Below are 25,051 nucleotides of genomic sequence, written 5' to 3' on the forward strand. Positions count from 1 at the left end.
CCTACAGGACACCAAATTAAGAGAAATACTTTGATACTCCGGCAGAGGGTAGTGGACCATACACATGCGGTTAAAAATTACTGAGAAACTGCACACGTGTCTTACAAATACTTCATGATAAGCCGTCTAAATGGATAGCAGTTTAGATGCGCTATGATTTAAAAACTGCTCTTATTTAATTATCTAACTATTAGATTGCTGGACATTCATTGGACGGCTAAAATGAAAAAAATAAAAATCCAATGGTCATATTTCAAAAAAACAAGTGCCCAGTACCCACGAATCAGATGCGAGGATTATTCAACCACTCTTTATTTTTAGACCGAAACTTAGCGACAGTGATTTTAACTTGAGTAGATGTTTGAGACGTGTAGCGTATTATTTTTTAGTGCCTGCGTATGAACTACGCTGCCAGAGTATAAAAAACTCTCCTTCCATAAATATAAAATCTCTCCCGTCTTCTCCCTTCGCTTGTTCTTCTTCCTGCGCCGAGAGAGAGAGAGAGAGAGAGATGGATCCAGATGCAGTAGCAAAGGCATTCGTAGAGCATTACTACACGACGTTCGATGCGAACAGAGGGGGACTTGCTAACCTGTACCAAGAGGGATCGATGCTTACCTTCGAGGGCCAGAAGATCCAAGGTTCCCAGAATATCGTCGCCAAGCTCACCTCACTCCCTTTCCAGCAGTGCCAGCATACAATCTCTACCGTCGATTGCCAGCCCTCCGGACCTGCTGGCGGGATGCTCGTCTTCGTCTCTGGTAACCTCCAGCTCGCTGGCGAGCAGCACGCCCTCAAGTTTAGTCAGGTATTTCATCAAAGACCTTTCTTTCAATATATATTATCATACATGTGGGCTCCCTAATTTTGACATTTCAGCCCCTCTAGGGGGTGATGTTTCCATCATTTTGTTTTCCTTGTCATGTATGTGGTTTGATTAGATTGCCCTTTGGGGTGGAGCTATCATTTTCGGGGTTGGAGATATCGAAATTTTCGTTTATAGGAATATGCATAGATGAAAAATGTATATGGGGTCTATTGCTTGGATTTGGGGTTTGGGCTTTTTTTTTTTTTTTTGATATTTTAGTCTGCCGTTTTTACTGGTTTGTTTTATTAGATATTGGGTTGTTGTTTGATCGTTTTTTATTTTATTTTTTGAAGAAGAAGAATATTTGTATTTTGTATTTTATGATTTAGTTTGATATTTTGGTGTATTTTAAGCTTTCTGGTATTGATTAGAGATTCTCTCTCTCTCTCTCTCTCTCTCTCTCTCTCTCTCTCTCTCTCTCTCTATCTCTATCTCTCTCTCCTTTTCATACTAGGGTTTTGGGATTTTTTTTTTTTTTTTTTGGTTGAGATATTAAGGACCGTTTGATTGTTGGGAGATGGTATGGTAGAGCCAGAAGAAGTGGAATATGGTGGAGCTGCTTCTCCACTGTGCGTGTGGTAGGTTGAAAGTATCAATCAGATCTGGTCATCTGGTAGGACCCATGAAGGATGGCTTATGTTTGAAGAAATCACACCACTTAGACAATCCTATACATGACCTTTTCTTTCTCTTCCCACTGCATATTTGATCGGTAAATATGCTTGTTTTCTACTGTCGATTTGACAGCCACTGATACGATGTCTAGGGTCAGCAGATTCATGTGTGTTTTGAACCTTTTAATATCTGTAGTGGGTTAATTAGATGGATGAGTTCCAAATGCTAATTTACCCTGCTGTGGAGAGATGGCTTTACCATTTTTGGGTTCTTCGTTCAAAATTGATGTGGGGTTTCTTTTCTCTCATACCTTTCCTTTATATATATATATATATAATATTATGTTTTCCTGGGGAAGTTTCCTGGATTGATTTGAGGTGAGACCTGGATCCTTGATCAGATGGATCCTACAGTTGATGGTTTGTAGCTCAAAGGTTAAGACTGATCATCCATGATATTGTGTGCCTGATGAACAGTCTCTGTCCTGTCAACATGTGCCACATATACTGTTTTTGGAAACAGTTCTGTGTTTGAGGACAGGGACATTGGGCCCTATTAAGGGTTTATGTTTTTAATGGAGATTTGTGTTTTTTGTTTGTTTTATAGATGTTGGGCAGTTGTTTCTGATGTGGGTTTCTTCTTTTCATTTTTGTTTCTGCTCTTTCTCTAATAGGTTTTCTCTTTTGGTTACATTTGTTTATATTTTGTTTATTTAATTTTTTGGGGGGCAGATGCGTTTGTTTGAGATCATTGTTGCAATGGGGTTGTTTGTAGCAATTCTAGGATTCTAATGTTTTTTGGGGTTTGTACAGTAGTTTTTTCCCCTTCATTTTTTCAATTGATTTGAGAATTTGAAGGTATATCTTGGTTGGAGGTCTGTCATTTTCTTGGTTGTCTGGCAATACCATCAAGCCTTTTAGTGCGCTGTTTGGTACTGAGGATGATTGATATGCACCCTGTACCTAGACACATAGGGGGGTTAGTAGAAGGCAGACATGCAGTGTTTCTGGTGTGGGTTCTATTGAATGAATCCGTAAATGTATACTTGAGGTGTATGCACCCGATTAATATTCCGGTACTTAATTATTAAAAACGATTTAGCAATTTGCTTACTTGAAGTATAGACAACTTGACGTGTATAGTAAACAGTACAAAGCATAATCCAGAGCATATTTTCCTTTTGATGATTGTGTGTCAAGTAAGATATTAACCGATTATATGGCATTTTTTTGAGGTGATTCTCCTTTTATTCTTATGATTTAGTTTACAGCCCTGTTTCAGCTAGAGAGATTTGCTACTTGTGGATCAATGCCTATGAATTTTCTTGTTCGCAATTCCTAGATAACTTAATTACTGAGTAGTTACTTGAATCCTGAAATCCGCAATTGAGTGGTATGGCCTTGTAGGATTCATGTAGCTGATCTCAATTAGTTCGGATAAGGCTTAGTTAAATGATGTGATGATGATTACTTGAATTGTGAAAGTGCATAATGTCGTGGTTTGAGAGAGCCAAAAAAAAACAAAAAAAAACAGAAGTTTTTATGCTGACTTAGGTGCCGTTTGGTAAACTAAAAAATAGGGTTTGAAAATGAATTAAAGTGCTGAATTTTAGTACTTATAAGTACTGAAAAAGCTGTTTGGTAATTTGTTATTTGAAAATAAGCTCTTCTTCATAAAAACTTGTTTGGTAAACACAAACCACAAATGTCTGAAAATTGGCAGTTTGTCATATTTACCCCTATTGTCTCCATTTCTATCTTTTGTAGATTACAAGACGAAACCTATTATTGCCATGGCACCAAATTTGGCACATATGCCCAATCCAAGAAATTTTTAGTACTTTTCCCACCAAATAAAGCCAAGCAAATGAACATTATGGATCTTTTATGTTTGCCATGTGCAGTAACATGAATTGATACTGATTGGATGATTTAAATCCATCCGAATTAGCCCATTGATATTGTAGCCTTAACAATTTAGTTTTAGCCATCCATTCAACAACCATAATTTTTTTTTTTGAAAGATGATACTTTTATTCAGAAACAAAAGCAAACATGGACGCTACCTACAGAAAAGAAATATCAAACAAACAAGAAAGAAAGAAGCGATAGAAAGCAGAAAGAAAAAAATAGAGAAACCACTCCCAACGGCTAAACCCCCAAAACGAGAAAGGACTAAGGAGCCCAGTCTCTAAATAGAACCAACACCCTAGAGAAAACCCCGGCTACTGAGACACTGCTGTTTCAGAAGCATCGATTGACAGCCATAAATTGAATTGTTAGATCTTTAGATGACCTTGATTTTAGGCTATGATCCATTTACAATTGGACCCATAGCTTGGACGGTTTGGGCAGACATAGATCCATGCAATGCAATGTGCATGGTGGAGAGCTGCCACCTTTTTAAACATCGTGACAAACTATTATAGTAGTCTTCAACGAAAGTGGGTTAGTTGTGAGTTGCGACCCGGAATCCAGTTAGGTGGGTGCAACCCCGACCGCAGGGTGATGTAGGATGATGCAAAACCAGCTATGTGATCAAGATTTAACTTAAAATCAAAGGAATAAATAAAATCATCAAACTAAAGTGTGATGCACATGCAAACAACATAAAGCCCAAGTGATGATGGGTATGATTCGAGGCCAAATCACAATCATCAGCCCTTTGACCAAACAAAACACTTAGAAAATTGGGTCCAAGGAAGATAAAGATCTTTCGGCTAGCATATGAGTAGTTTGGGTTCAATATGTGAGAGTTTGATGTTTCTCGGGTTGGACCAATGTAGTCCCAATGCAAAAATCTTGAGATCTATGAATATGAAATGCAAATGGCCGAAACCGAGTTGCCTATTGTGGACAAAGGAACATAATTGACTTAAAATTAGATCAAGTAGGCCCCACATGTGCATGTGGCAGTCACACAGGTGGCCATACGGTCACAGGTGTGGGTTGATTGTGTGGTGCATGCACGGGTCATGTCCGTTAATAATGGAAGATGGGTTTAGGTGGCCCAAAGGATCAAGTAAAATTAGATTCAAGTGAAAATAATGAAAAAATCTTACCGTAGGATTGAAGATTCAAAGAGACCTACTACCTACAATTTATAAAGCATAAGTGGAAGATGAAGGATCTTAGGGACGAAGGATAAGGTGGCTTCACACCCTCTTAAGTTTCTATCCAAAGATCTAGCTTTTACAACAATGAAAGAAGAAGAAAGAGAATCTTACAAAGCCTCATCAAGATTTTCTCCAAACTCACATTAGGGTTGGACGCCCCCACCTCACATGCTTTATATTATTCCAAAAAAATTGTTGAAATGACAATTATGTCCCTCTAGTAACGAAAGCAAAATACCTATTATATCTTAAAAGGTAGAAAGTCTACTCTACCCTCCCAAAGGAAAAAATGTAACAAATAGATGTCCACTGTACAATCACAACTAAAATGTCCAAATCATCAAATAACATAAAAGAATTAACTAACAAAAAGGGTCCAACATAATCCAACCATCGGATGGCCCCATGATGGGACAGAAGATGATCCAATGGATGGATGATCATGTAGACCATGATCAACGGTGGGATGGTATGCAAATATGATCCATGCCATCCATGCTTTTCTAATGCTCGCTGATAACCACCGGTGATCACCATCAGTTGCCTAGCCAAAGTGAAAGTGCCGATGTAGCCTGTCGACGCCTATGGCTCTGATATGGACGGAGTGGTGGTGTGATGTCCGCATCACAGGGCCCACATTGATGTATGTGTTGTATATCCACGTTGTTCATCCGTTCACCTACTCATTTAGGGCATGGGCCCAAAAATGAAGTAAATCTCAGGTGAACCACACCACAAGAAACAATGTTAATTGACCATTAAAAACTTTAGTGGGCCACAAAAGCTTTGGATGAAGCTGATAATTGTGTTTTCCCTTCATTTAGGTTTGTGTGACCTTGTTAACAGGTTGGATGGCAAATAAACAATACAATGGACCCTAGGAAGTTTTTAATGGTGGGCGTTCAATGGCTACAATTTCCTGTGGTGTGGTCCACCGAAATCTATATTTGCTTCATTTTTTTACCATGCACTAAAATAACTTGGAAAAATAGATGGACGGCATGGATATACAACGCATACATCAAGATGAGACCCGACATCTGGTAGGGATTGAATGCCCACCATTAAAATTTTTTTGTTGGCCACAAAAGTTTTTGATTAAGTTGATATTTGTTGTTTTCCTTCAGCCAAGTTTGCGACCTCATCAATAGGTTAGATGGCAAATAAACATTATGATGGGCTTCTGGAAGCTTTTAATGGTGGGTGTTCAATGACCACTGTTTCCTATGGTGTGGTCCACTTAAGCTTTGGATTTGCCTCATTTTATGACCAAGGCCTAAAATGAGACGTAAAAACTTATGGACGGCGCAGAGATACAACACATACATCAAGGTGGGCCCCATGGTCAGGGCAACACCCACCATCGTGTTATCAAGTGACACCTGATCCGCTCTGCTTCAACCTCTGGTTTTGGCATTTACAGATTGCCTGCGAAAAGCTGTCGCAAGAAGTTCCTGTGCTGGGAAGCTAGGCGGGGACCTCCATGATGTTTGTGAGAAATCCACCTCGTTCATTCATTTTGCCAGTTCATTCTAGGTGATGAGACAAAAAATGAGGTGAGTCCAAAAATCAAGTGGGCCACATGGGAGGAAACAATGGGGATTGAAATGCCTACCATTCAAACTTCTTGGGGTCCACCTTGATGTTTATATGCCTTCCAAACCCTTTATAAGGTCATTCCCACTTGGATGAACTGAAAACGCCAAAAACTTTTCCTAATACAAAACTTTTGCGGCCATATAAATGTTTCAATGGTAGTGATTCAATCCCTACCGTTTTCTCTCATATGGCCCACTTGAGTCATTTTGTCTCATGTCCTAAAATGGGCTGGCAAAATGGATGGACGGGTGGATTTCTCACAAACAACAAGGAGGGTCCCATCTAGTTTCCTAGCAAAGGAACTTCTTGCAACTGCCAAACAATCCGCGTCCAGCTTTGGTGGACTTGGCTTGCCTACCGTAGGACACAACACCTAAGTCGGTACCGTGTTGTGGGCCCTACCATGTTATGTGTTATATCCATGCCGTCCAACCATTTTTTCAGATCATTTTAGGGCATGAGCCCAAAAATTAGGTAGATCCAAAGCTCAAGTGGACCACAACATTGAAAATAGTGGGGATCTACCATTGAAAACTTCTTGGGGGTCACAAAAAAATTTGGGTTAAGCTGATATTTGTGTTTTCCCTTCATCTAGGTCCGTGTAACCTTATGAATAGTCTGGATGGCAAGCATCATGGTGGGCACTAGGAAGGTTTCAATGTTGGGTGTCAGTGTCCCTACTACTTTCTGTGGTGTGATCCAGTTAAGCTTTGGATCTGCCTCTTTCTTGGCTCATTCCCTAAACTGATCTAACAAAATGGATGGATGGTGTGGATATAACACATACATCATGGTTCGGCCCTTAGGTCTTTGCCACATCAACATGGAGTCCTTTGAAAGCTTTTACAAGAATCATTTGGAGAAGGGCAGAGTTGTCATTTAGAAAAATAAATTAAGGATATTTTTGTCAAAACAACAATTCTTTTTAACTCCAAGTCGCTTACCGCATTCCATCTCTAGTGTTAAGTCACTTAAGGAGAGCTTAAGAAAATACTCAATTTTTTTTCTAGTGAAAATCCAATTTAAGCACTTAATTGTTTGGATTTACCAAACAATTTGAATCAGGAGAAATCACTGAAAATGGCTCATTTAAGTGATATGTACAGAAAATAAGTTTTACCAAACAGGCCCTTAGAGATGGAAATGTACATTAGGGCATATCATATACTTAATGAAGAAAAAAGAAAAGAAAAGAGAAATCACCCAGTTTCATATGGGATTCCAAAGGCAGAGGTCCATCTTTGTTCTTAATTTTTTAAGTGATTACTAGATATTATTGAACTTTGGGTTCAATCTTCGATTGGATAGAGTGTAATGGCGGAAAAGGATTCATGTAGCTGACCTGATTAATTGGGTTAAGGCTTAGATGATGATGGTGATCATGTTCAATCTTGGATTGAGTTCTAAAATTTGTTACCTCTTCTTCGAAAATCTTCCTTTAGCTCATTAATACCTAGTCACTGTTTTTCTCTTACCTTTCAAATTTATAACTTTTCATATCTTTGTGAACAGACGTTATATTTATCTTAAAAAAAAAGAGATGTTGTTATACTTTGCAAGCAACGTGTATTCTTTTGCTTTGTTAAAAGTGTTTTAGGTACATTAGCTATGTGATGGGGATTATAGAAAAAAAAGTGATTGGCATTTTTTATTTCTAACTTCCTTTGCCTTTGTCGTATGTAATATTATGTTTATCATGCAAGTATGGTATACTTGAATGATGACTCTTCTTTTGTTGTGATACTGTAACTACATACCATGTGACTTGCCAAAGGTTGAGGCTTAGTGAGTCTTAGACTTAAGAATGCCAGTGTTCAAGTATTTCCAAAGGTTGAGGCATGCACTTTCTCTGTTTCCTATGATCTTCTCTTGGTTATGTTGAATTTTTAGGTATCTTAATATGATTAATTTAAAGCCAAATTTGTAGGAATAAATGAACTAACCAAGGTAGGTGATGTTGGTGGCTGTGAGGAGTCATAAGTGAGTTGTGGGAATGGGAAAGATCGGGGAGGATAAATTAATGTGTTAAGAAAAGTTGACATATAAAGGTGATGGGAGAAAAGACTTGAGATTGTGTATAATATTCAGTTGACAGACACCATGAGTTGATTTGAAGCCAACTTAAATTGCCCTTTCTTTATATAATATTTTGACAAGCACTAAAATCACCCAATTATTGAAAACTCAGTCACGTTGGTCATGATTCGGTGTGCTGGTGAAGTCACAAAACTCAGCACATTCATTTAGCGGTGCTTTATGGTCAAGGAAGTTCTATGGAATGCCTTCCTCTAGGGTGCACAAATGATGATGAAAACTGTTGATCTGGTGGCCACTACATGGATGGACCAGAAGCGAAAAAAATTGGCGATTGGAGACCTTTCATTTTTGCTAGGTTATGATCAGATGGCTAACATGGTTTATTCCCTTCTATTTTGGAGATATGGACCATCTACAAGATGGCCCACCATATCGACAACATTGTTCATCATGTGGCATTCTAACATTTATTGAGTGTTGTATCATGTCTTTCTTAAATAAATCTTTCTGGAGGATTAATGAGGAATTTATTAATGGCCCCCTTGCAAACAAGACGGGAAAAGAATACAAGGAAAAACCCAAAAGATTACGACCCAAGAACTTACTTTACACTCTCAGGATCAACTTTCACGAGGACTGCCCATTCATAAACATTCACTTTGATGGACAGCACCAACGCCTTGCTAGAGCCAGAATAATCCTGGAATCAATGCCTATTCTGCTTGCCCCAAATGGCTCACCATACAGCAAGCAAAATCAGATGCCAGATGGGCCTAACCTTCTTTGGCACATCTCCACTATGCCAGGCCCAAAGAAAGGCAAAAATTGAGAGCGACATCACCCACGACATATGGAATGAAGACAGAAGATACGCCCACGCCCTGGCGGTGAAAGGACGAGATGAAAAGGTAGTAAATGGATTTGGCATCCTCCTTGCACAAGTAACACATGTTGCTTTTGAAGGTTATTAATTGTCAGGACTTTCTTTCTACCCACTAGCCAAGTTTGGTGAGTCTTGCAATTTCGGATGACTTGAAAGTGCTGGATTGATTTTCCTATAGTGGCTTGTCGGCTGTTTGGTTTCCTCCTTACACTAGCACCTCTTCGACAGCTAGATGGAGGAGCTTCTGTCCCTTTTGGTTTGCTGTCATAACATGTCTCCACCGGGTGAGGCTGATTCGATGGTGTGGTCGAACCTCAGCTCAGGCTGGTTTTCTGTCAAGTCCTTTTACAATAAGCTTACTCCGGAGCCTCCCAGCTTGGTTAGGACGTATGCCTCTCACTTCTAGTTCTATGGAGCACCTCCCAAAGTGGCAGCTTTCTTAAATAATGTTTAATATCTTGGTTTTTAGAAGCTGGGTTCTCCATCAGTAGCTATTGGAGAACTTCCTTATTTTGCAAAGAATTTAGTACATGTGGATTGGTGATCCAAACCATTGAACTTTTGTGGCTCCTCTATGGATGGACCATGCTCAAAGGAATTTCCTCAATCGAACACTTCTCAATGTTTCAATTGTTGGCATGCAAATTCATGGTTAAGAAGAATGGCATATCAAGTGACATTGAATGGAAAATCAGGCCACAGAGGAACTGGGATCTTCCAAGTTAGGAGATTTTGGGTCTATGGTCCATCCATGATGTGGTCCTTCATATCAATGGCTTGAATAAACAACCATGGGACCCACATGAATGAAGTTGGTGTGCAATGTGGAAGTTTCCTGTTAATCACCAATAAAGGACTTGATTTCTTATTATACTTGGTCAAAATTAAGAAACTCGCATGGCTCACCAACCTGACTAGCCCAAGTCAAAGTTTCCATCAGAAGTCCGTGGTTTTGGTGGACCTTGTGATCTTGAATCATGACAACCATGATATACCATTAAAAACGTAAAAATTAGCAAAAATGATATAAGCACTAGCCTCAATCATTAGAAGCTACCTATTGATGCAAGACACATGCATGTGACTAAATAATTAAGCGAGATCAATCAACACCTTAATATAAATAATCAAAATTCACAAACTACGCTAAATCATCAAATATATCAAGAATCAAGCGTGTAACTATGAGAGGTTTATGCCACATATCTCAAACTACGCAATGCATGACCATTAAATACAAGTAGCATAGGAATTAGTTTAATTTCAAAAAGGGAATGCTAATACTACTTAGGGTTTGCTCAATTAAGGTTTAGGCCAACCTAGGGTTCATGGGATTTGGGGAAAAGTGAAATTAAGGCTTAGGTTGCTTAATTGGTAAATGGATTTGAGGCTTCAGGTCTTAATAGAAAGAAAATGGGGGATTTGGATGGTTGGAGTTTTGGAATTTAAGGCCAATTAGGGAAGTTGGGAATCTAAGGTTTAGGTGATTTGGGGAATCTTGGATATTTGGGGATCTAGGGTTTAGGTTAGGATTAAAGTATGGGATTCAAGGGAGTTTAGATGTGGAAGTAAGAAGAAATCGAAGGGACGAAGCGTGGGCCATACGGACATCTATAGGGGTTCGCACGTCTGGCCGTACAACCACACGTGTGGGTTATTTTGGCTAGGGCCTTGGGGTTTCAAGGGTTGGGTTTATACAGGAGGATGTAAAGAGGAAGAAGGAAAGGATTTTGGGAAAACGGGGAAGAAGAAAAGATGAAAACTTGAAAGAAATACCTCTTTGAAGGAGAAAAAGAAAGAATATGGAAGATAAGTGGAAGCCTCGCACCTCCGTCAAATAGAAATGACCTTTGACACCACTTTGATAGCGGACAAACGGCCAACACACCAAAAACTCCACAGTTGTTGGGAGAGCACCAATTTTATCCCTATATTCTGGCTCTCCCAAGCAAACCTAGGTGAGTCCTCCCTGTGGGCAATGCTCGCGTTGCACGGGTCCCCGAATCACACGGTCCCACTATGGATCCCACCTCGTAACCATCCTGCATCTCATGGGCCAAACCTCGTGGACCATCCCAACCCCAGTGTAGAGATATGGTGCATCATTGGAGTCACACCAAGATGGCCTCGCATCGCTTATCTCTTGTCAAGATCATCCGTAAGGCGTCTGATTATTGATAATTTTCGTTTATGCAATCCTCATCTTTGCATGGTAGATGTTGGTTTCAGTTATGACAAGTGGAACCTATGATCTGGCAATCCAAAACATCGATTTGTTGCATCCTACCTTGGATGGACTATGCCCTAAAGAATATCCTTGATGGGCCATCTTTTCCTTTGGATACAGGACTGCAGATTTCAGATTAAGAAGATGAATTCTAGTAGCTGGCACAAGCTGATGATCAAGGTATTCAATAAATGTAATGGTGGCTGTAACAGTCAGCCCTATGCCTGTTACAATAAAGGTTGCAACGGCCGTTGTGACCTTGTAATGGTTACACTTTTTTTAAAGAAAAAAAAATGTATTGATGCTGTTTCGTCCATTTATCGGCCCGTTACAGTCCCATATCAGCTTGCTATGGACTGTTACAGGCCTTTTTTTTTTTTTTCTAAAATATAATTGGGCATTACGGCTCCGTATCGCACAACGGGCACCATTGTTAGCGTTATATTAACAGCCATTATGTTTGTAACGTAACCTTTTTTTAATACCACGCCGATGATGATGGTGGTCGAGAAAAATTGAAACTCAAATTGGTAGAGCAGCATTTGGTTGTGGGAGATTACTGTCACTCTGAGGGAGCAAGAAACGCTTGTGGAGAAACATGAGATGTCAGTGCAGTTTTTTATTTATTGCTGAAGGTGGAAGGTAAACCGTTGTAGATGAGGTTTGTTTGGTTTGGATGGACGGCTTCTCGCACAAGAATGAAGAGGAGCTTCCTTCTCTAAGTTCATGGCTGCTAGAAAACAATCCCCACAAGGGGATCAATTCATTGATAAGGGTGCTTGATCTAGGCATGGAAACTAACTCCAGGTTGGGGTTGATCTGATGTGGACTAATGCCAAATTTTGATCAATGTCGAGGCTAATACCTTCTGCATATGGGGGACATAAAAGGCTTCAGAAATATTGATGTGGCCCAAACCTTTTTGCCGTAAATTCTTCCAAGTACCCAAGTATTCCGTAACCATAACAGTGGCTGTAACGGCCACTGCTTTTACCGCTACTGTTATGGCCTTTTCACTTAATGCTGGTATGCAAAACACAATGTTCCCAAAGTTGTCTTATGTTTAAGCATTCAAGTGATAGGCGAAATGGTCCCACAGACGTTAGAATTTGCCCTCCCTTTGATTCTGACCTCCTGTATATTGGGCAAAATTATGGGAAGATGTATATGGCCCCAACCCCGAACAAATATGTGAGCTTTGTTGATGCACAGGATTAGCTACATGTGGGGACCATGACCATTGTCCAATTGTTATCTTGATGGAACCCATATCATGGGAGGGGGCTGCCCCATAAATTGTCCCAGATTGGAAGATCTTAATCCTTCATATGGTGGCCTGCAAATAGATGATCAATGAGAGAAAAATACAGAAAGGGTCCGCAAATAGACGATTGAGGAGAGAAAATTACTGCAATGCTTTGCCAAAAAAAAAACAAACACAGCAAGGGTCCACAGTTGATGGAAGATAAGCCAAAGTTGAAGAGGTAGGACATATCTGGGAGATTCTTGGAGCATCCCATGAACTTTATGTTCACAGTCATTGTAATTCCTCCTTTTGCATTTTTTTTAATCATACAAGAGTCAACTCCTGTCCCTTTTCTACTTCTGATTGCATGTTCCACATTTGGCCATGCTTTCTCCAAAGCATTATCAGTCTCTTTTATTTTTCAGTCTTATTTCAGTCTGGTCATCAGCATTATCAGTCTCTTTTATTTTTCTTCTGCCTGTGAGATGGAACATTGCTTCTTTACTGCTTATGATTGGTTTGATGATATTCGGAAAAAAGTAGTTTCTGGCATGGATCTCAAACAAGTGTGGACAAATGTCCAAGGAATACCATAGCATCACATATAATGTCACTGATGGTTTATCAAACTGTATAGTGGTTTATCAAACACTACAGTATTTACTCTTCCCGTGGATGTAGTTCTTGTTCACCCAGGTCTTCTTTTAAGTGTCTCGGAAGGGCAAATTTCCTCATCCCGAAATAAGATCTGAGGCTTCTGAATCCTGCCACCCTATCATCCATTTGAGATGGATTCTTGTGACCCTTGGCCTGATCTCCTACAAGTGGTGGGCCCAAATTTTAGTGACCGGTACAACTTCTATGACGGTCCCACCACTGATGTACCGTGCTCCAAATTCTCCTGATAGGACCTTTTTCAACCCCTGGATTGGTGGGCTGCAGTTAGATGGTCAAGAAAAATAAATTGATTTAAAATAATTAAAGCTTGGGGTGGATGGGATCTTCCAATAGGGGGATTTTTGGGGGCATGGTCCTCTCAGAGTGGGACCAATCAGATTGAATGTCTGGAGTACTGAAGTGGGCTTCACCTGTTGGCAATCGGGTACCGAGTGTATTATACATATGAGACAGGCAACATATTGTTCCTTGTCAATGCACTTCTGCTCCAAACTATTGCGGTGTTGCCAAAAACCAACTCCATGTTAGCGATGTTCTTTTGTCTAAGAGACGATGGCAATGCCAACTCCATGTTAACAATGTTATTTTTCTAAGAGATTATGGTCTAGAGTAGCATGGCCATTTGGATACTCTTAACAAAAATCTGAGGATGCAGAATGGTGAGAGCTGCTTGAGCTTCAAAACCTTCTCAATTTACCTCCCATCTGAGTACAAGGATAAAAGAACCATGGTTGCAAGAAAACAACACACCTCTATACTCTGTTCAAGGGGGGTATCAATCACTCGTTATCTGATTGGACTATTTCCCTTACTGACCCGTACTTGTGTTAAGCTTTAGCTGACAGTGTAATGCCAGAGTGTAGTCTTATTGCCTTGAATGGAGACACCTCAGATTTAAACTTGGGGTCCTTTGTATGTTGTAGAATGCATCTGGCTACTACCTGGAACTTTGATCCATTGACTGTCGAGGTGGACCCTTGCAAGGCTATTAATTTGACTAGGATCTTGAATCCTTCCATCACACCATGTCTCTAAATGGTATATATATGTGATATCAGGGCTGGTCAGCTGGTCGGCCCCATGAATATATCATGGCATGAAAATCAGGTCTGTTGGGCCGCATTTACGTCAGGTATGGACCTTTTTTTCTCAAAGTTTTGTAACCAGCCAGTTTTTCCTATATCTGTGCCCAACCCAATGATGGATTTGGGTGACCTGATTTCTAGGGAATGGCATGTACATGGTGGGACCCACATGATGAACAACCTGAATCTCACCCGTACGTGCCATGCTGGCATGTGTAGGAATTACACTCTCACTTACCAGTGATCATCACAGTTATCATTAAGTTATGAAGATTGAGAACGGTGTATAGCCTCTCTCAAGGAAATGGCAGTTCCATTGAATGAAATTGAAGAAACCGTACCTAATAAGGCAGCTGCAACATGTCCTCTCTGTCTTTCTCTAGGATACATATTTTGTCTTCAGTCTGTGCTTACAAGCTCTCTCAAGGAAATGGTAGTTCCATTGAATGAAATTGAAGAAACTGTACGTAATAAGGCAGCTGGAACATGTCCTCTGTCTTTCTCTATGATACAGATTTTATCTTCAGTCTCTACTCACAAGATAGTGTCCTCTTTCACTTGCACATACTCTTGGTACATATCACTACCACCATCGTTATAGCCTTGTTCCCTTTAGGAATCCTGTTTCGCCAATGTACTGTTCTTACATATAAGTGACAATTTATATAACACAACGGAAGGAATAGAGAGAAATGACAGGAATAAAAGCTTTGATCCTGTGCTGATAAGTACCATAAAATGGCAATGCACACCTATTTGAATCCACCTTCAAGCAATTCTCTTGTATTTCAATCTTTCTGTTGCTTGTTTTGTGATTCTTTGTTTACACTGATAGAAGAACATGCTTGAATTTATATTCAATTAGTGATCCAGTGTGGCTCATCGGCACTGGATTTGGCTCATGTGAGGTCCAACCTAGTAGAGGATCAGATGGGTTGATGATATCAACATTTACCATAATTCATTGTGGTTGAGTTACCATGCATCATCTAGCTACATATTTTCTCTTGTTAATGTTGGTTTTGATGTTTTTGAGCAATGTCTTGCCCTGTTGTTAGATGTTCCATTTGATGCCGACACCGCAAGGAAGCTTCTACGTGTTTAACGACATATTCCGGTTGAACTATGCTTAAGCAGATCCTCCGGAAACCAACAAAGGTATTTGTATTGGAGTGCCAGAAATCATTTTGTTATTTATGTTTTCTTAGACTGTCATGAGGATTGGGTGATTTGGTCGTCTGTTTGCTTGTTTTCTTTTCTCCATTCGACGGTCAGAAATTCCTTTCAGTTGATTGAATGGATTGATAGAAAGATGATATCAAATATCTTACATTCAAGGGGCTATTGATTTGAAGGTGTTTTTCATGGCGTTTTATAGTTTTCATGCATGTATGGCCGACCTAATAGCAGACAGCCGGCCCCATTTGATGCACAGATCAGATGTCCTACATGTACCATGTGGTTTATTGAGGTGCAGGCAGGGCTCTGGAAATGCTGTGTACAGGTGAGTCCTGCCGTGTGGAAAATCAACATTGCATTTTTTGCTCTCTCTGTTTTTCTTTTTGAATCATATCTTTCTTGCTAAAATAATCATTATGTTTTGCCGAAAGAATAGAACCTTCCTGTTTTTATCGTGATCCTGATTTGGGGACCAGCAAGGTGGGAAACCTTAGAAATGTGTGCTGTGTTTCTGCACCTTAGTATGCTTCGGAAGCTCCGCAGATCGTGATTTTCAAAATCACCCAAACGCCACTGATTTTTGGAGCTGCAATTAGTGTTGGGCTCTGTTTTTTTTTTTTTTTGGGTTATGTAATCCTGTTAGATGCATTAGTCCAAACAAGGTTGGGATGGAGCCTTCCTGTTTTCATTTCAATAACTTGGCACCAAAGGAAGTCGGGACATCTACTCTCTGTAATACGTTTTCTGTGCTTAAGTTGGCTTTGGAAGCCATGCCAATCATGATTTGTTAGTACAGCCAAACATGTCCACAATAGAAACGCGTTGCCAGTGTGAGATTTGAGATGTTAGTTTTTTGTTCCAATGACATTACCTACATCTGATCATCATATTAGTTTTTGGTTTGAATGGCATTTGCCCGCATCTGATCATCGCTCATGGATTCTACCAGTGGTAGTGACAAAAGCTATCCATTCTTCTTTCCCAGTGCCGTGGACCTGGGTTCACTGGGTGGGCTACATGTCAACCTGCATGGGTGGAAGTCATGTCATTCTGCTTATCAGATGCGCCCACAGGTTTAGGAGAAATTGGAGTGGTTAAACAAAGGCAATATGAGCAAATTTCCCTGATTTTTGGGCCATTGCACTTGATCGATGGGGCCTTCCAGCAGTGGGTTATGACAAAATTATATCTACTGTCAATTGAAGTTTTTTTTTGGACATGAATTGCCTAGTTGTCTACAGCACTAATGTCAGTAATGTGTATATGTGGAAAAGTTTTGTAGGCCCCACCATGATGTATGTGTATTATCTATGCCGTTTGTTCATTTTGCCACATCATTTAAGGGCATGAACCCAAAAAAGAGGTAGACCCAAAGCTTAACTAGACCACACTAGAGGAAGCAGTGGGGATAATGTTACCCAATGTTAAAACTAGGGCCCACCACAATGTTTACTTGCCGTCTGATCTGTTCATAAGGTCACACCTACATGGTTGTAGGGAAAACACAAAAACCAGCTTGATGTAGTTATCACTGGTAGGTATTCAATCCCCACCATTTCGTGTTGTGGTCTTCTTAAGCTTTGGATCTGCCTCATTTTTTGGGCTAAAATGACTCGAAAATGGTTGAACAGTGTGGAGAAAACACGGACATCATGGTGGGGCCACAGTTTTGTCACCGGCACACCAACGTTGGTGCTATGTTCTACACCATGCAATCTGAATCCAGTCCCGGGTATTTAAGTGTTGCCCAACACGGCTATGTATTGCCAGGCAACGTGAAGGTAAGAGTCCATAAACGATATGGGGTGATTCGATGAATATAGGTTGTGAATGGTGCCATATACCAAAACCAATTTTTAAACGTCCCCCAAAATCTGGTAAGACTCTTACGAGGCCTCTACCCAACTCGCATGTTGAGAGAAATAACTTTTTTAAGTGTCAGCACTAGAGGCCCCAAGGCCAGGGATAGGGCCAAGGTCAGGTTTAGGGGGGAGTAGGGCTGGGCAATGACCAACACTGGCTCGGCCCATTGTGCCAATCAGGCGTTGGTCAATGCCTAGACTAGTGTGTTTGGCTCACTGACTGTCCAGGCCAGGCCCATTTTCAACACTAACAAGCAGGAGTGGGCCATTCCATGAAATACTAATCTATTTCATTCGAGATAAACTAGGAAGTTTATTCAACATGAGATGAACCTTAAAACACAACAAGCCTTTGTATGAACATGAGAGACTCTTATCTAAGAAAACTCTAATGTATGCGAAAGATGAAACATACAATGCTCGGCCCAGGTAACTCAAGACATTAACATTTGCCCAGCACTCCATACAGGTGGGGCCCACTCATACTCTCGTGGCCACCATGGGGGACGGGCAACACTGCATAAGGCCATACAATCCTAGCCGTCCAGCAATTGGCTTACCGATCAGCAGTTATAACGAAAATACGACAAATGGCATGGAAAGGCAAAGGTACCAATGATTAGATGGCTATTATTGATTGATGGAGATTACTTATGGCCCATGCACGGTGAGTGGCCTGCTAGATAAAATTTAAAGATGGGCCCACAACTGTACAGAACACATAGCCCAGATAAAAATCTGGGCCGATTATTGTATAACACCTCTCAAGGGAATGTGGTTCTAGTTGTGAGAGAGGATCTCATGTCTACAATGGCAGAATCATTGGCACCAAGCCTCATTGCTTCTTTGCTTGCCCTTATGAACCGCGAAACGGCCCCCTTAACATAAGAATGGGCCCGCTTTACGCTCATCCTTTGGCTGATCTCATCCGGGAAGCTGCTCAAGTAGTGGTCCCCATTGAGAACAGCAGCCAAATGGACTATCTCGCTTTGAAACTCCGACAGCCCTCCATCTTCTTTCGCTTCGGCATTTCTCAACGGAACAGCATCCGGCAGCACCACTATAACATAAAAACAAAACCCATATATCAAAGGCAGAACCGAGAAGAAAGAAGAAGAGAAGAAAGTAAAACAATGAGGGAGAAAATGATTATAAATAGGCAGGATGATCACATATGTTTGAAAGTATTGCAATTACCATACACTGGATCTGAATGGGCCCACCTTCCCCAGTTTGTGTGGCCCACAATGTCGGGCCTAGATCACCAAAGGCCCACCTCATTGATAAAACATGTGGGCCACACCAAAAGGAATAATGGGGGACATAGGGTAGGAGGCCATCCACCATAGACACTTCTAGATGCAATGTGGGTGTCCACCATGGTGTTTATTTGTCTTCCAAACCATTCAGGCCATGGTGTTTATTTGTCATCCAAACCATTCAGGTGTGCCCCACCTTGATAAAGGGACACACCTGAACTCAGGCCCCTCAAAAACTCAGGATTATCATTGGGATGTACAGCCAACATGTGGAGGTGATCATCACTTATGAAACAATTGCTATATCTAATCATTTCTTTCCCTACAAAGGTAAATCCAAACTAAGTCAAAAGACAGGAATGGCTTAACACCACTTTCCACCTCCAGTTTGAATCAGTGACTAGAACCACTTGAATCTCAACTCACTTAATGAGAGCCCCAATCAGAGTTGACTCAGAACTCAGTCAATTTGACCTGGAACTCGGCCAAGTTATCATTTCATTTCATGTGGGTCGCAGTTGAATCATATCAGCATATAAATTATATTTTGAACCCTCAATTGAGTTTTTCTACAATGATTTTCAAATGTCGTTTCAATTTTGAGCAGAACCCGACAAGTCGGGTGGGTAGGATTATCTCCTACCCAACAGCATGCGTGGGTCCATTTTGCTTTAAGTGTTGATGGTCAGGGCGTCTGATTATTTTCCTTGGATTTTAAGGACGGGCACAAACTGTTGTTAAGGGTTTGGCCGTCAATTGGATCTGTCCATCTAGTGGGCCTTATAATAGATGGCTTAAGTTTTAAAAAATAAATAAATAAAATCACACCAATTGAACAATCCTATTGATCACTTTTCTTCAATTCCCAACTTAATAATTGAGCTCTAATTACTTTTGTTGTCTACCACTGATCCAAAGGTGACCAATCAGATGTTTAGGAGCATCTAATTCATGTTTATTTTGAACCATTTTCAATCCAAATTAAGGGTAACTAGATGGACTTGATTGATACATCACCCTTCCAAGCATACAATCCAGGTACACTGAAAAGTCCCGAGATGGGTCATTGGGATCTTCTGGTCCAGGAGATTTCCAGAACATGATCCATCCATGGTGGGACAGAACAAAGCAACGGTCTTGATTAGCGAACCATGGGATCTACTTGTTGGAACCAAAATCCCATGTACACCGTGGAAGGAAGCGGATGGTGAGATGTTGGTTACTAGTCTCATAAATCAGCGGATGGTGAGATGTTGGTTACTAGTCTCATAAATCAATTCTTCATCGCATTTCAGTCACTTTCAAGTCCTAACTTAAGTATGCAATATGAATTGTAAGGAAATTACGATTTGGTAAATTCCACTTTATTAAACTAGAAATTGTGATTCAATAAGAAAGTGCATCCAAACACATTAGATGCATCTCTGACTCAATTCCCAACTAACAAAAAAGCCTAACCATTCTAGAAATTAGAAAAAAAAAAAAAAAGGTGAAGTTTTTCTCTTCTTTTCAAAGGCAAAAGCTACAACCAATGAAATCAAAGACTCACATGCTTCAATGGAGTCAACTGGCACTCTCATTATATGTTAATGACAACCACAACAGACCCACAGTTTAGATATCCAAAAACTCGACTCGAAGGTGCCCCAGTTGAGTCAAGTAGCATGGGTGGTTTAATAATATGTAAATGTTATGAGAGTCTTGGCAAGTTGAATCAAGTTCTTTCGATTTCGGTTGAATTGAGACCTTTTTTTTTAAATTTTTTTGCAGTCTTGACTGAGCTGTGACCAAGTGGATTTTTTCCTGATTTTTGATGAAATCTGATCAACTCAGGTTGAAGTTTTGTTCAAATTTTAAAAATATGGCCATTACCACCCAATACGTGGAAAGAAAACTAGCCCAATTGTCGTAGATGGGAAAGGAGAGAGAGGTATACATTACCTGGACAATCGGTTCTTGGCGAGGTTAACTCTCCCACAACCTGCTCAAATGTCCCAGCCCAAGCATCTCTGTGAGTCAAGAAATTGGATGTGAGGTTGAACATCTTCTTTATAGTCGCAGGTATTGACGAGTGCTCGAATTCAGAGCTCGCAGTCGGACCCCTTGGACTGCTTATCACTACAAAATCACAGCATTCAAACCCAAAACCGTGACTCAGAAGAGGAATAGGTCTAAAAAAACTCTTGTTATGAGGTTGGCCAAAGAGTCCTAGCTATGTCAAATGTGAACTCTGCTTCGGATTTCAAGAGAAGTGTAATTCAAATATCTAATGATAGAAACGACAAATTGGAACAAAGAAAGAAGTGCTAATGGGATTTTCTTGGGCAGTGTTTGGATGCAAATGAAAATTGAACTGCAGCCATTTAATCAAGAGAAAACATGAAGATTAATGATGTTTCTTAGTATTCATATTGAGGAAGTAGCACTCAAAATTCCAATTTTCATCTTTTTGAGTCCAACTCGAAAGTAATGTAACTGCATTTTTTGGAGCTTGAGAAACTCAATATGATATGCTAAGGAAACTAAAAAAAATTAAAATTGATTATTTCCTCTTTACTATCGGAACAATTGCAATTCAATTCAACGGTGCATCCAAACACTCTCTTAAGGAATTGGAAGGGTGGTGAAACTGATGTGTTTCAGATTGAGATTAAAACAGTAGTATGACTAAAAATCTATTATCACTAATTACAAAAGATCATAACCTCCCAAAACCAATCCTCCCATCTTCCTCAATGAAACCAAGCTCAGATTAAGAAAAAGAGACTCCTGATTTGCCTATCTAACATTTCAAGAAGTGATCACCTACAATCGTCTGTAGCAAAAGTGGGAGTCATGGTCTAGTGACTTGGGTTGATAAGATTCAGCCCGTCATCAATGAGGGGCTGACTCATCCATATTGGAAGATCCTAACCACTCTATGGCTGGTAAAAGAGGTCAAAGATTGGATGGAGAGGAAATCTCAAACTGGTAAGGCTGTTGGTGCATTCCCTATGCACACTTTTCACTCATCAGATCAATGATCCAGATGACCAGATCATGGGCCTCATGTGTATAGGATGCGAAAATCAGGACATCCATATCCTGAAGTGATGGTTTCTCTGAACTGTACCATAGGAGTATCATTAAGAGGAAATCAAAAGTAAATGAGGAATGGAAATTGATTTCCTCTGGTGTGACAGTTTCCTTCACATCCCTCGTTTGTGAAGATTGAGTACTGAGGAAATCGACTTTCTGTTCCTCAGATTTCCCCATTAGAGAGGCTCTTTCCTTGTCCACTCTCAGACCTAAAGAAAAGGAAAGCTTTTCTTTTTTCCACACTTTTCCTCAGATGTGTTGTTTGGGTACACAATTCTCAAGCAAGAAATTCTACCAGTCATGTTTGGGTATTAGGAAAGTAACTATATGGAATCCAGAAATTGTGTTTAGGTATTGGGAATGTAATTGGAGAGAAGGGTGCCGAGCATGTCTGTTTATAAAAAAATTCAAAAAACTGACCATTGGGAAGGAATCCATTTCCCTGGAATTGCAAACCAGCCTCTGGCCAGAATCCAAAAACAACCTTTCAGCTGGAATTGGATTGCAGCTGAAATCCATTTCTCACCTTTTACAAGACTCCAAAACACAGGAGTTTCCCTTCACTTGAGGATTCCATTTCCAGCAGTGTACTTTTCCAGTTTGCCAAACAACCCTTCATCTGGACTGAAATAACAATTCCACCCAATTCATCTAGCAGCTGATTTTTAGGCCCATGGCTCACCATAAGAGCGTGCGTCTGATGGACAGGGTGGGTGTCTGATACACGTCAAGTGGGCCACAGAGAGCTCGACCTTATGGGAAGCTCCCGTGAGGTAGACCTCATAGTACTACCCAAATTAACATTCTAACATCACACAGAACTTAAAATGTAAAAATAAATAAACAAAAAATACAATTACCAGTTCCTTTCTTGATCCAAGGCGAGACCATGATTGTCGGGACCCGCACTCCCAGCCTATCAAACTTGAAGAATGAAGGCGCGGGGCCTGTATTTCCATCAGGGCTAGGCACATTGCTATAAGGAGTGGTGACATGATCAAAGAAGCCGCCATGCTCATCGTATGTAATAACCAGAAGGGTCTCATTCCATTGAGGGCTCGATCTCAATGCCTCGTACACCTCCTTCACAAGCTTCTGCCCATTAGCCACATCATGTGATGGATGATCGTCGTTGGCGGGAAATCCCTTCAAATCGAAGTACCTCGGCTCAATCACTGTCAGTCTAGGAAGGCTCCCCCTACTGGCATGCTTCTTGAACTTCAAATCAAACTGATGGAATTTGAAAACGTACTTCAATTTTCTCAAATTTCGATAGAACAGTGTAGAGGGTATGTTTTGATAGTAGATTCCAAAATCTAGGCCGTTTTCGTGGAGAGAATCAAAGATGGTTTTTTGCGGGTACCCTTTCGCAAGCTGCTTCTTCATGTGGCTAGTTGATCCATGAGATGTCGCGGAGTAGACAAAGAGCCTGTTTGGTTGTGTTGGGCCAGGAATTGATGAGAACCATCGATCGAAAACTGCGAATTCACGGACCAGGCTGGCAAAAACAGGGATGGAATCTGGATTGAAGCCTTTCATGACTGTTTCTGGGAGTTTTGGAGACATAGTTAGAGCTTGTTGGACAAAGCCTGACATAGAGGGGATTGGACCAGAGCCGAAGACTTGTTCTTCAACAGCCTCGAAGGAGTGGCCTGGATCAGGATCGACGAATTGGGCATCGTCAGATACGCAGATGGACGGGGATTGTGGATTCTGGGTGGATTTTGGATTGCATTCAGTGCCGGTGATGCCGTTGATCACCGGATTGATGGATTTTTTCATCCAACCGAGCATGTGGTCAAATGATCGGTTCTCTAAGACGAGAACAACAATGGTTTTGATGGGTTGTTGTGTAGCTGATGCGAAGTTGGAGAATTGAATAGGTGAGGTGAGGAGTAGAAAGAGAAGGGTGGAGAGAAAGGGAGATTGATTGGATTTGAATTTGAATTTGGCCATTTTTTATGAAGAAATAATACTTTTTTTTTTTTTTTTTGGATTTTGAAGATTAGAGATATGGAATAAGTAAAGAAGAAGAAACAACTAATGTATTATAAAAAGATAATTTGATAATGAAGAACCTCCTAATGTATAAAGAAATGCTTTTAAAAAAAAAAAACCCTTGTAGAACAGAGTAGCTTTCCTAGTTCATCAAAGAAGAGAGTAAATGGACTATTCTCTTTTGGGTTTTTGAAGATTAAAGAGATAGAATGATTTGATGATAAAGAAGCTACTGATGAACAAAGAAGGGAGTAGATTTTTCCAACTTACCAAATTCTTCCAAGAGCACAAAACACCCACTGATGGTTTTTCGATGAAACAAAGCTTCTAATGTGAAATGGGTTTCTCTAAATGTAGTGATTTTGAAGAAGAGATATTAGAAAATGAGTTGAAGATAAATCTACTGATGTGAGAAGTAAGGAAAAAGACAGCAAGAACACAGAAGAAAACAATTACTTGAATTGAAATCGCTTGGCTTTTTCTTCAAAAGCTATGGCTCTGAAGCCACAAGCGGTTCAGGAAAATCGAATTTTGTCTTTTGGGTGTGCAGATTTTTGGAAGAAAAGAAGAGCGGTGGCAGCTGCTTTTCTTCTCTCGAGAAATCTGTGGATGAATGAGATCTGCTTTCTTCCTCTGTTTTTATTTTTGTCTGTTCATCCTTTCTTTTCTATTGAATCCGTTAACAGTTGAATGTGTGTTTACCACCGGGTAGTAAATGTTAGGCATCTCACGTACACGTGGCATACATGCACGCCAAATCTACGCTATTAAAATGTTGTCCCCGTTACTGGATTACAAATCTATAATTTATATGAACGACAGTTTATTTTGGATTACTCCGTTTAACAGTGGATGGCCAGGATTTGCTAATAAAGAAACTGCTACAGGAAGGGACGAGGGATCCCTGACTGTGGGATACTGGGCTGTCTGTGCCTTATATCGTCACCGTTCATCCATTTTAACAGCTCATTTCAAAGCATGATCTCAAAAATGAAGCAGATCCGATTATCATGTGGACCACACCATAGGAAACAGTTGTGATTGAATGCCCACCATTAACAACTTTTATTTGCCATCCGACCTGTTGATAAGGTCACACAGACCTGGATGAAAGGGCCACCCAAATATCAGCTTTATCCAAAACCTGTGCCCCAAAGAAGTTTTGAATGGTGGCCGTTCAATCTGGGCTGTTTCCTGTGGTGTGGTCCACCTAAGATTTGGATCTGATTTATTTTTGGGCTCATGACCTAAAATAAGCCTGCCAAACGGATGAACAGCGTCGATATAAGATATATACATCGAAGTAGGCCCCACAGGGATAA

General features: G+C 40.4%; 2 protein-coding genes across 2 annotated transcripts; one reads left to right on the top strand and one right to left on the bottom strand.

Moving 5' to 3' along the window:
* The first annotated feature begins 455 nt into the window (after window positions 1-455).
* Window positions 456-15,718, top strand: LOC131239465 (nuclear transport factor 2B). The gene is made up of 2 exons (XM_058237184.1): window positions 456-808; window positions 15,412-15,718. The coding sequence occupies exons 1-2, from the start codon at window positions 512-514 to the stop codon at window positions 15,484-15,486; spliced, it is 372 nt and encodes a 123-aa protein (XP_058093167.1). The 5' UTR covers window positions 456-511; the 3' UTR covers window positions 15,487-15,718.
* A 1,944-nt stretch (window positions 15,719-17,662) lies between these two features.
* Window positions 17,663-24,367, bottom strand: LOC131239464 (non-specific phospholipase C6). Its single transcript, XM_058237183.1, has 3 exons — window positions 22,592-24,367; window positions 20,595-20,771; window positions 17,663-18,454 (listed from the first exon to the last, which is right to left on the bottom strand). Exons 1-3 carry the CDS (start codon window positions 23,685-23,687, stop codon window positions 18,159-18,161), a joined length of 1,569 nt encoding a protein of 522 aa, XP_058093166.1. The 5' UTR covers window positions 23,688-24,367; the 3' UTR covers window positions 17,663-18,158.
* Between the last annotated feature and the right edge of the window lie 684 nt (window positions 24,368-25,051).

Source organism: Magnolia sinica, chromosome 3 (genome assembly GCF_029962835.1).
Source record: "Magnolia sinica isolate HGM2019 chromosome 3, MsV1, whole genome shotgun sequence".
NCBI classification, from domain to species: domain Eukaryota; kingdom Viridiplantae; phylum Streptophyta; class Magnoliopsida; order Magnoliales; family Magnoliaceae; genus Magnolia; species Magnolia sinica.